The following is a 12,355-nucleotide window of genomic DNA, read 5'->3' as shown; positions in this document are numbered from 1 at the left end:
GAATTCCACATCTTAGTTTGACTTAATGTTAGATGAAATCATGAATACAAAGTCATTCCCATTTTAATTTTTTCTTCGCTGCGATGTTTTATGCTGCTCTGCATCTTCTTTGGCAACAGTAACAATTACCTTCATTTTAAGGTTGCCAAGCAACTGGGGAACACAGCAAGAATGAGCGCTACCAGTTTTGCCACCAAGCCAAACAGCAGGAAAAACAGATTTTTGCTGTCATGCTGTGTTAACTCCTGTTAAGAGTCACTACATCTGAGTGTGAGATGTGAATTCTGACAAAGAAAAAAAACGACAGTGTCAAACTAGCTGTCGCGTGCATTAAGACAGTCTGCACATAAGCACACACAAATTCACCAACTTACTGTTGTGTATTCAAAGTAATAGAGGCAGTTGTCGGTCAGAATGAACCACCTTCTCTTCCACGTCTTCACTCGGCCACCTGTCGGGGAGAAACGCACAACATTTGAGCTGCGACTGAAGAGTTGACATTGTTTGTGCATGTAGACGCTAACCTGCAGGAGACCCCAGTTCCACGTGCCACATCTGGTTCTGATCACCGTCTCCCTGCAACATAAGGCTTGGATGTACATCCAGCGCCCTGCCCCCATGTCCCTTGAGATTAATGCCAACAGGCGAACGAAAAAGAAGGGTGGGGGGAGGGTTGTGAAGACCGTTGAACCCTGCGTTACCTTCATGGAGAAATCCCAGACACATGAGGGGAGCTAAAGTAGCAAGGAGCACTCCTGGTCTAACCGGTATGCGTTATGCTCGACTTGTAATGGCTCATGATTGTTGCAAAGTTTTTGGAATTTGACACAAAAAGTCCAACGCTGTTTGAATCAAAGCCTTTTCCTTGTTTACATCACAATTAAGCATCTGAACGTATGAATGATATCAGGAAGAAGAATTAAAAGAGGGACAATCACTCCATCTGCCCCTGTCATCAGATAAAACTAGATTATTGGGATTAGTGGATTTTCTGTTAATTACAGCACCGATGATTCAATCTGCAATTTACCTATGTATTCAATGCAACATGTGCACCATATTAACATGTTTGCTGACTGTGTGGAATGTGCACAAAGCAGCCGTTACTGATGTAATCAATATGTAATGTTAAGATGACCTGGATTTTCATCCTGTACTCTAACTAGAAAGACATCCAGACATCTACGAGGATATTTTACTTGATTTAAAAGGTACATCCGCCGTTTTTTGGTTACTAAAGTTTCACTCTGCTATGGTTGAAGCATGAGCCTGTTTGGACAGCTGATAATCTCCTCTCAGCCACATGTTTGATGTCTTCCCTAAAATACAAAATTTCTTCTTCTTTTATCTATTTTTTTCCAGAGAGAGAAAGCCTGAAATATTGTCAGATTTTGTTATTTGTGTTTGCAAAAAAAAATAAAAATCTAAAAATGTAACCCCAACTGCTCGCTGCTTTTTCTGAGATGTCAGACTTCAAGAAGATCGAAGGCCACTGGTTTATTGTTTAATAAGTGCTATTCTATAAGCTTGTTTTATCATGCTTTTGTAAAACCTACATCTTAAAAGTAATTCAAGGTGTCAAAGTAATGATGTAGCAAGAGATCTCTGTGGCGCAAAGGAGAGGAAGAACAAAGCAGCAGAAAATAAAAATACTGAAGTACCTCAAGAGCACAGCCATGATTTGACTGACAGAGGTACCCAATGTCTCTGTGACCCTGCCACCTTCTGAAATATACTCTTAAAGTGTCTACATAACAACATTTTTATGACATGCTGTCCAAATTTGATGATAATGGGTTCAGGCATGGCAGCAGGCTCGGTCCTTGTTAACAGCATAGTTATGAGAGCGCATACATGGATTTCACAGCAGCAGAGCAGTGCAGCACATCATACTGAATCCCTCGACACAATGGGAGAAATGATTAACAAAAAAATAAGAAAATGTCCCTAATTTTTTAATATTAGAGGCTGCTCTTTTAGAGAGGGGGATTAGAGGGAAATTTGCTTGTGTGAAAAAAAAACAATAACCTGGCAAGCGCAGCTGGTTTCATGGCGAGCAAAACAGGAAGAGAGAGAGGAATCAATGACGGTGCAGTGAGAGGAGCACAGGAAGACAAATGAAAAGGGGCAAGGGTCTTCTTTATTTCACTGCATGACCAGTTACACAGCAGGAGGTGAGCATTCCCACAGCACAAACTCAAGCGGCCCATTCACTGAAGCTGGAGCATTGCTGTGCATTCTAGCGACAAAGGAGCTGTATGACGTGCAGGGTAGTCTCCGGTGGTACAGAGCGGTTTGTCTCCGCAAATTTAAAAAAAAAAAAGAAACACGTTAGATAGCAACACCGAAGCCTGAGGCCATTTTTGTTTAGAGACATATAGTTGACTTTCTAAAGTTATAGTGGTTATCACATTTTAAGTATAGGACACGTTGGAAAACATACATTTCCGCTCACTTGCAGAGGTTTCCCAAAAAGGATAAATAGCCTTTCTGCTTTTGCACTTAGCTTGAGACAGATGTTATGTTCTTGAGCTAGGAAGTTGAAGTCTTAGAGTTCCCAGTTGGAAATATATACTGGAACACCCCCAAAAATGTGATTTCGGACTCGCAAAGAGCCTCACTCGGTGAGCCCAACAATCGAACTGGTTTTCTGACTTCCAGCCGGAACACAGCTAACTCAGATGTGGCGCCATTCTCAGCACCAAGTTCAAACTTCCAAGGCAAATGGAACGCAGCGTCACATCTGGCAGTGAGGTTAGCTTAGCGCAAAGACTGGAAAAAAGCTTTAAAGAATAACAGAATGGGCTCTCCTTGTTAAAAAAAAAAATACAAAAAAACAGAAGAAAGGAAAAAAAATACTATGCTAATTTCTTCTGGGCTCGAACACATATTAATTCTTCTTTTTTAAAATTTTAATTACAAAAAAAAAAGAGAGATGCTAGGCCTCCTACGGATGCAGATTAACGCTCTGTGTTTGTTACACCAACTGAGACGAGTCCCGTACGTCATCGAACCCTTTCCAGAGCCACAAGAGGAATGCGGCCAATCCTCGTTAAGATCAATGACCTCTAACTCATCTTGCCTATCAAAGAGATAACCCATCACCTCAAAGTGCTAAGGAACATATCTGTCCTCTTATAGCTCTGATACAACAAGCCAACTATATGCAGTGGCTAGCATGTTCAGGGGCCCAGTGCACTGACGAGATAATGGCAGCCAATGCCGGTGCGGGGGCGCTCTGTGGTGAACAGAGAGGATGGATGAGGACGAAGCGTTACCTACCTCCTAATACAAAGATTTAAGAGGGAACAGCCATCACAGAACAAAATGAAACAACACAGAAAAGGGTGAGAGAGAGGAAGTGAGAAACAAACCAAAAAAAAAACGCTGACAGATTCGAAAAAGACAGTGAGCACAAAGATCGACACGACAGAGAGGTTCAGAGAGACCTTGCTAGTAGCTTAGAATGTGAGGAGACAAAACAAAGAGCAGAGGTCACAAAATGATGGAGGTACAGAGGCACGTTGCAGTTGTCATAAATCACAGATCTTCAAGTAACCATGATAGAGGTGGACAGTCATCTGGGCAAATAGGGATGCCAGGCCGGAAAACAAGAGCTAATGTTTGTTTTGAATGTTACTCCGGACATTACAAGAGCGGAGGATTTGAATTGGATAGAACAGCGCCACATATTTGTAAGAGAGCACAAGCTGAATATGAGCAAAGTCTACAGCCATGCTGAAGCACCACAGTGCTTTGAGATCATTGCTGATATTGGGATCACAACATGCTCACAACGACAATGGTAGCATGCAGCAGGCAATAGAAATTAAAAAAAATCAAGATTAAGCTTCTTGTCCGCATTATTTCAACTAAGTGGTGGTGAAAGTTAAATGACTATTTGGAGATCCATTCTAAAGTTCATAAAAACTCCTCATGGACATGATTACCATGACCGTGTAATTGTACAACATCCATCTTTGATAGGAAAAGAAAAATCTTGTGTCAAAGTTTAATCTATTGTGGGACTTCAAAAATCAACTCTGGGTCGAAATTATAAATACACCCATTAAAATTATTAAATCGGTGTCACTTTATGTCCCAAAGTGTCCTTTAACTTGACAAGGTTAGGTCTCTAAACTTCCTGTTAGTTTCCTGTTAATGAGAATGACTGACCACAGCTGACAGCTGTGACCCTCATCTTTAAGGAAACCTGTTTGGGTGGTCAGGAACAACCCTGGGACCACCAATGCACACAACTGATGGAAACTGGAAGTGTCCCTGTCTACAATCAAGGGAGTTTTACCATCACCATTTTAACGTCACCACAGTTTGAGAAGCTGCAGTCCAAGAAAAGAAGCCTTTGAGTAATTTGGCCAACATGGTGTGTTTGAAAGAGTTCAATCCCAAGAGCACTGTAGCAGGTGTTAAGCATGGTGGTGGTAGCATCATGCTCCGGGACTGTTTTACACCGGAAAAAGTGGTAGATCACAAAAAGTGGATGGGGTAACGTCTCAACAAGGATGTCTTTATGTGCCGATATGGCGTGACCAATCGGAAATTAAAGCTAGTTTTTAAACGAATAAAAACTGTCAAACATAAAGCTTTTGGTACGGCTTTACCAAAGTCACGAAATAAGAGCCCAATGAGAAATATGTGAACTGAGCTTGAAAGTCAGGTCCATTCGTGGAAACCAACTCATTTAACTGAACTCAGTGAATTGTGCAAAGTTGGGTGGTCAAATATCCAACCTAAATTCCGCCAGAAGTTTGTTAACAGCCACCAAAAGCATCTTGTCAAGGTGCAACTTACTAAGCAGTATGTAACCAAGTATTAGGCGTGCTGTATTAAATCATTGTTGCTTTTAGAGAACCAAAAATAGATCAAAATCTGTGCACCAAATAGTTTCCAGAAAAAAAAACCCCACTGAATCACTGAAAGCACATCACTGCCATCTCCATGGTGAAAGAACGTAAACTTACGACCTTAAGTGAATCTGAAATTATGACACATTTTATTTATGCATCGCCCAGATGTCAGGTTAGTGCAGGGATGTGTAAAGTTGGGTGATGTGACACAGGTGCTGAATGCTCTCTTTTAAATGCTGGTGTAACCAGGCCTTTAAATCTAAAATTCTATGAGTGAAACTCACATAGCATCAACTCTTTAAAGATCTTTACAACACCATATACCTTGCATTAGTATATTGTCAGACCCTGTCGCTCAGGAGTTATCAACCTCCACCATGGTCACCTGAAAGCACAGCTTAGTTCAGCAGAAAAATGGAAAACAACTCTCCTAGAAGTGACGCTGAGGCTCTGCTGACATAAATCGACATCATCTGGGTTAGATTTGAGTCGCTGAATGCACATACCGAGCTTTAGGAGCCAGCCCTCTCTGTCTGGGTTGAAGAATGTGTGCGTCAGGTCGTTCCCATCATCCTCTGGGATTTTGAAGGGCTCGTTTTTGATGCTGTCGTACAGGTTCTGCCGACAAGGGGAGGGAATCTATTAATCCAACTGGGAAACAGGGGAGGACATGCCTCATTTGTGTGGAGTACGTGTGAAGGATGCATCACAGATAATCAATCACATCCACTCAGACAAATCCTCACCCTGAGAAGTTCCTCTGGCAGATCCCCTCCTTCATTGATGCCCCTGTTCATGGAGATAAAGCGCTCCACGGGAGGCTTGTCTCTGACGTTAGGGTTGTGTAGACTGGTGTTCAGCATGATGATAGCAAACGACAGCACATAGCAGGTATCTGCAACAGGAGGGGAATCACATGGTTTACTAAGCCATTCTGTTAAAGAGAACATGTTCACACAGCGTCTATCTGTACATATTTGAATAAAAGAACAGAAACAGACAATGAAATAAGAGGCCATTTTGTTCCTTTCATTTAAAACTTTCTGGGTTAGACATTTAGTTAAACCCTATTCCTTTCCTGGAAAATGTGCCCAAAGTGCCCAAATTAAATTGAGAGCTATCCTAGAATCAGATTAAGTGGATGCTTAATTTTTGTCTCTTTCTTCTCACCCTCATTTTCTTCCCTTAAACAGTCAAGATCACTTAAAATGTTATTAGTTGCAGTTGTTTTTGGGTTTTTTTTGTTTTCCTTCCTCAAGTTAGGCATCAATCAAATCCTAACCTATTGGGCTTAATTTGGAAATCTCAGTATTCAAACAAGAGAATGTGTGAAAAGGATGAGGCTACGTGATGATGCTAAAGCAATCTGTGGGAATGCACTGAAGAAATGATTTTTTTTTAGTCTAAAAGTAAAAAAAAAACAAAAAAAAAACATTTATTTTGTGGGTTACCAAAGAGCATTTGAGTGAGTTGCCTCCATTTTTTTCTTTTTATCATTTCTGGTGTTGATTGTATCTGCTGTGCTCACTGTATTGCAAAATGCTTTGCATCAATCAAACCGCAACAATATCTGCTTTCCAAACCATGTTGAATAAGCACCTATCTACACGCAGCACTTGTGTATGGAGGAAGATTGTGTAGAAAACATCTGATGACCAACGGGCTAAAATAACAAGTGCAGTGTAACATTTTCCCAGAATATAAAACAGGGCGTCATCAGCATATAGTGAGACTTTGTGCTCCTTGTGTAACTTTGTGCTACACTGCCACTGCCATGCTGACTTATAATTGTCTCTAATAGTAATTGTAATTGTAATTGCAATAAGCTAAATCAAATAATTCAAAGCCATTTTATCTGTGACTGATCAGGAAAAGAAATTGACGCAGAAATAACGGGTACATCTCTTGATGCTGTTGCATAAGTTTTTCCCAGTTTGGTTTTAACATATACAAAGACTTCATGATAGCTTCCCCATCAGGAAGCTATCATGCGCGACCATGCGGGTTCATGAATGATTGACGACTGATTGTATTCCACGCATTCAAACAGGAGAGATCACTGCGATACACAGCAGATTTCAACAGTGTCCTCGCTGTCAGCAAATGTTACTGTGATGTACATTATCTTTGAATCATTAAGTCTCTAACCGATGAAGAACTCTCCTGCTCTGAGTTTCAGTTTTCACCAAATTTCGCAATATCTCATGATCTCTTTATTTTCTTCATGTAAAGTAAAAAGCAACTCGTACCTATAGCTGTCAGGTAATGCAGCAAGGTAAAGAATATATTTTAGAATATATTTTCATTCATTTCCCATACCCACTTTATCCTATTCAGGATCACATGTGGGCTGGAGCCTAATATAGTACATTTTGCTCTGAAATAAAGTGGATTTGAAGGAATTATGGTAAAGCAAAGACATTTCTGTTTATATCGTTTAACCCTTTGAGCACTTGGTTCTTAAAATTGAGCAAAGAAGAGTGGTTCACGCCAGCTTATTTGGATCCAGAACTTTGTGCTTCATACTCTGCTGCAGCCGCCAGAATCCACTGAGAGTGTGTGTATTTAGGGAAGATGGGTTTACAGTCTCTCCGCTGCGTGTCAGTGCCCAGACTCACACAGGCCAGTGGCTGCTCGTAAATGAATCATTCATTCCCCTCGGTCTGTCTACTCTGACTGACACACTTTGGTCCTCTGCCGCCTATTGTCTGTCTACCCGTCAGAAGAAAAAAAAAAAAGGAGTGCTGTACACAATACGGTGCTGTGCAAGAAGAATGTCAGTGTAGCCGAAAAAAAAAAAATAGAAAACCGATGAGAGGGATGAGACAAGTCGCTTGTATGCTTGTGGTTAATTAAAGGTCTGCCATCATGTCGTTGTTTTGTGGGCTCAGTGCGTGATTACTGCTACAGACAAGGCCCCATGCTGATGCTCTGCCCTGCACCCACACTGATTGTCTCACACACACACACATGAATATTCATGCCTGCCTATGTGCAGATGGGGCTACTGAAGAAAGAATTTAAAAAATACGAGTAAAAAAAACAAAAAAACATTTTGGAGGGTTCTATCCTGTACGTTACCAAACATCTAGATTTTTTAGTATTTGCTCAGCTGCACCTAATCCGGCGATGCATTAACCCGAAGCTCACCAGGATTTGGAGTATGCTGCCGCCATGGGACCACATACACCTGCGACAGCACTGTGCACAGAAGGTCGACCGCTCTCAGACCTCTTTAATTATTCACTGACAGGTGTAGCTGTAGGCTTTGTTTACAACAAGACCACGTATCACTCAGCCAGGTTGGCTCTTTCTGAATAATGAATGACCCTTGTTTGTTGCTGGTTGTTTACTCTGTAGCTGCGACCAACTGGAGCCTGTGGTTACTTCAATCTGGTGAATCCACAACGAGCTTTAGTTCCAGTAACTCTTACGGCTTAATGATTGAAAAGCACTTCAAAAAGGGAAAAAAAAAAAAAAAAAAAAACTTTTCCTATTCGAGACCCCTCAGACGGTATTTCTGTTGTCACACTAGAGTAGGCTGCTTTTCAGAGATGACCTCGTCCAACATATTGGATTGCACACTTTGCTCTCACAGATATAGACAACACACTGAATCTCAACCGGGTTGTGCCCCTGAGGGTAGGAGCCTTTCAGTTTCCATGAGATACGCAGAGAGTTGGGATGATTGAAAACTGTGGTGATTAAAAGTGTAAGTAGACCAAGTGGGAAAAAAATTAAAGCAAATAAGTAGTGAAGCTCGATAACGCAAGTTAATTACTTGTGAATTACTGTATAGCCTTGTATTATTTTTAGGAAAGCACCCATAAGTAATGGAAAAAAACAGGTTGTAAATGTAATGAATACATGGCTCAAATCTAAACTACCATTCTTCAAATGGTGGTAAGAGAAATGCAAACTTTATCAAGCTGATCCAACTATGCTGATCTTTTTTCTCAAATTCAGGTTGTCGGCCCTCGCCAAAATTCAGCCCCACCTCTCTGCCATGTTTGGAAACAAAGCAAGCGGAGGCTAGCACATTTCTCTGCCTCTGCATTGTCTTTGTGGAGAGAAGACAGATGGGGATGAAGGGGCACCGGAGCTCACCTGACAGGCCTGTGAGGGTGTGTCTGAGTGTAAAAATGCAGAGGGAAATCTGGTTTACGTTACAGACCTGTTGACTGGAAGACTCCAGGGTTGCACTGGCAGTAGCGCGAAGCGAACGCCTCCATCATACGGTCAATCTTCTGGGCTTCACCCGGCAAGCGGAAACTCCAGAGGAACTGCCTACAACAGAGAATGTCAGGTTGGGCAAAAATGGATCTCTCGTAATCACATTTATCTATTTATCTTTTTTCCCCAACATAGTAATGAAAAACTCTTCTGACCGTAGCGCTTGAACGAGGTTCAGGTCTGCAAACTCGTGCAGCTCCACAAAAGCCTGAAGAACCTTAATGTTGAAGTCATCCCTTGAAGAGAAAAAAACAAGAAAAAAATCAAGGTTTCTAGTAGTATCCAACATCAGTCCATCTATTCTCACAAAATAAGAAGAGCCATCCAGGAGACCTCTGAAGACAGGGTGGAGGAAACAATATAAAGCCATTTTTCTTTGCATTCTTGTCATATTTGTTCCCTTATTCACATCAGACGCTCGCGGCACGTCTGGAAACAATTTAAACAGCTGGCTGATATTGAGGAGACGGTGGGGGCGGTGCGTTTGACTGATGGAAAAACAGCAAAAAGACTAAACGCACACAGGCTCCTTTTTGTCAGAGGTTTGTTTGACTGTTGGAGGGTTTTCAGAGAAAAAGTCAACAGCAGCTCTCAGACTGCGGTCACAGCTCCTCTGATCATGTTCATTGTACCCCGAGTCCATGATCCTCAGCCTGTATCAACTCTTCTCTGTGTATTGTTCAAGTCAAGCCGGGACTTTTCTGTCTTGACGTTTTTGTGTTTTATGTGGCACGATTCTGCGGAGAGGCTGAAAACGTTGGCTCACAAGAAACTAATAACAAACTCACATTGCAATAACATGTTGAGATTTATTTTGAGGAAGACTCGGGGATTTCTCTTCATGTTTATTTGTATTCATGAGACCACAAGTGTCAGTGGCCATATTGTACCCTGTACCGCAGCCTCTGAGGGCTGCGCATAACGTTATGTCTAGACGCAATAAGATTGACGGTGGCCTGCTGTTCATAAAGCTGAAATTGAATGATGCTAATGCACACGTTTCAGTATGACAAGAGGGAGCATACTGTAAAACTTAAAAAAGGGATTTTTCTCCTCCACGATCTTGCCCTCCCGTGTCCCTCTCCTCATCTCCGTCTCTGCTCAGCGTGTAATGATAGGTTCCTGTCTCCAGCATAAGCTTAATTAGTGATAATTACTGAGTGTAAACCCTCAGCCTGTGTTTAGTGTGATTTCCAGTGGGTAGGTGGCCTCTTTGATGATTATCCGTGTTTAAAGTCTACTGGCAACGCAAGAAGTCCTTGCAGTCCTCTTTCCCCTGGGTCGCCAGCCTCTGTCAGTGTGCGTGTGTGTGTTTGTGTGTGTGTGTGTTCCACTGAATCAGCTATTGTCTGACTACTGTCTGCTGAAGCCCATGCAGCACTGATATTCCCCGGACCGTTTTGTCATGCTCTACAATAAGATATCTTTTTCCTTTTTCTCTCTTGTATATTCTGCGTAAAAATGAAGGTGAACGAGTTTTACAATAACAGTTTGTTACCGTAGGTAGCTAAATTTGGCAGTCAAATTCCCTCCCGCATTGTTGAAGCCCTAAAGACATTTCTATGATCATATTAATTACACACCTAGGAGTTGTATCTCATAAAAATAATCCCTTCAGCCTTTAAAATGGCTCAGATGTCACCTTTGCGTCATTTAAAACGGTCTACTGTATTAACGTGATGTAAATTAGCCCCGCCTCCATCTCCTCTCCCTTTAGACTGATTTACTATGTTATCAGCATCACATATAATGTGTTGCTAATGTGGGATAAATCCTGCTCCAGAAAACCGGCTTTGGCAGGTCTCACCCTACAAATGTGGAGTGGTTGTTTAAGGCAGAAATGCTGAACCGTGTCGATGATTCCTTCCTTTGCTTTTGTCTTAGGCTTTTCCATGTCAGTTCAACCAAATTCATAAAACATTCCAAACTCAAGCCTTTGATCTAAAACTTCCTTTTTTTCTCCATTCGAAGATGAATCTATGTGATGTTGAAATGTGAAAAATTACAGGGGCAATTTTTGGGGGGTTCGGAGACACTGTTTGGTAATACTGAAAACCTTTCAGCAAACAAGTCAAAATCCATCAACGTAATCCAACGGATATTAATTCTACTTAATAGAAAACTTGTGTATGTGTGTAGTTTTCAGGCCACCCGAGTTTCAGCTGGGCAGAAAATAACCTGTAATCCATATTTAATTAAAAATAAGAATTACATGTGGGACAAATATGTCAAGCTCCCATGCAGAACTGGTGTTTCAATGGAGTATAAACCTAAAGATACATTTTCAGCTTTATAAAATGAATCTAAAATAACCTGCTGTGTAAAAAGTACTATAGTGAAATACTGAATCCAGTATTACTGTCAACACTCTGCTATGACTTAGTTTTTTCCCTGTGTCTCTTGTTATCTCTGTTTGCTCCGGCCTCCCTGTTGTGTCTCCTCCCCCCGTCTATTTTGTGTATGTGTGTGTGTGTGTGTGTGTGTGTGTTTCATTAGCAGAGGCGGAGTGCAGCCAGTTGGGATGATTGGTGCACCTGATCCATATTCACTCTCAATCAACTTCTGGCTTATAAACCCTGGTCTTCATTCCACTCTGTCAGAAGGTCTGCTCTTCTATAGTGGTAACCTTTGCATTAACTAACTTAATTAAAGATCCCTGAAGAAACTGCTACTATGTGCTAGTGCACTTTGTCACATAGTTTAAGAATAAAACTATCTCCTCTCCATCCATCTAAGAAGTCCTCCAGCTGTCTTAGATAGTTGCTGGAGTACAACGGCAGGGCTTTCTCCTTCTTTCACCACCCAGCAGTCTGGTCTGACACATGAGGAGCTGGATGGTCGTTTTATTACCAGCAATAAGTCCAAAAGGGTGGACTCACTATGACAAGACACCCACGATGCCGCAAAGATTCATGCTAGAGGGGGCTCAAGTCTCTTTTAATCAGCAAATCCAGGGCATAATTTCCTTCTTTAATCACAGAGGGGGGTGTAAATCTCACGACTTTCTCCCTCAGCACGACAGACACTCCGACTTACCGCTCTCCTAAGTAGTCTCCGATGGCGGTCTTGTTGAGCCCCTCGCCTTTGTAGAGGAACTGGGCGATATCTTCGGGAGTGTGCTGGAGAAGATCATTCTCCAGCAGGAACTGGATGCCCTGGGGAGAAGGAGAAGAAAACAGGATGGCTATACAACTCAGTCACGGACGGATGATGGAAAATGACAGGATTTCACAGCTGAGAGAGGATCGCCGCTC

At 41.8% G+C, this 12,355-nt stretch overlaps 1 protein-coding gene across 2 annotated transcripts in view; it reads right to left on the bottom strand.

Annotated features, from left to right (window-relative positions):
* LOC142374195 (cytohesin-3) overlaps positions 1-12,355 on the bottom strand; it is a 37,006-nt gene that overhangs the window by 5,677 nt on the left and 18,974 nt on the right. For both annotated transcript variants that reach the window (XM_075457737.1, XM_075457738.1), the window contains exons 5-10: positions 12,138-12,256; positions 9,257-9,337; positions 9,043-9,155; positions 5,615-5,763; positions 5,375-5,486; positions 375-451 (exon numbers count right to left, since the gene is read on the bottom strand). In XM_075457737.1, the coding sequence (XP_075313852.1) occupies positions 375-451; positions 5,375-5,486; positions 5,615-5,763; positions 9,043-9,155; positions 9,257-9,337; positions 12,138-12,256 (651 nt within the window). The remainder of the gene's footprint in view (positions 1-374; positions 452-5,374; positions 5,487-5,614; positions 5,764-9,042; positions 9,156-9,256; positions 9,338-12,137; positions 12,257-12,355) is intronic.

This window comes from Odontesthes bonariensis, chromosome 23 (assembly GCF_027942865.1).
Source record: "Odontesthes bonariensis isolate fOdoBon6 chromosome 23, fOdoBon6.hap1, whole genome shotgun sequence".
Classification (NCBI taxonomy): Eukaryota; Metazoa; Chordata; class Actinopteri; order Atheriniformes; family Atherinopsidae; genus Odontesthes; species Odontesthes bonariensis.
Note: the sequence above shows the minus strand (reverse complement) of the source record. Positions and strands in the feature narration are given on the sequence as shown.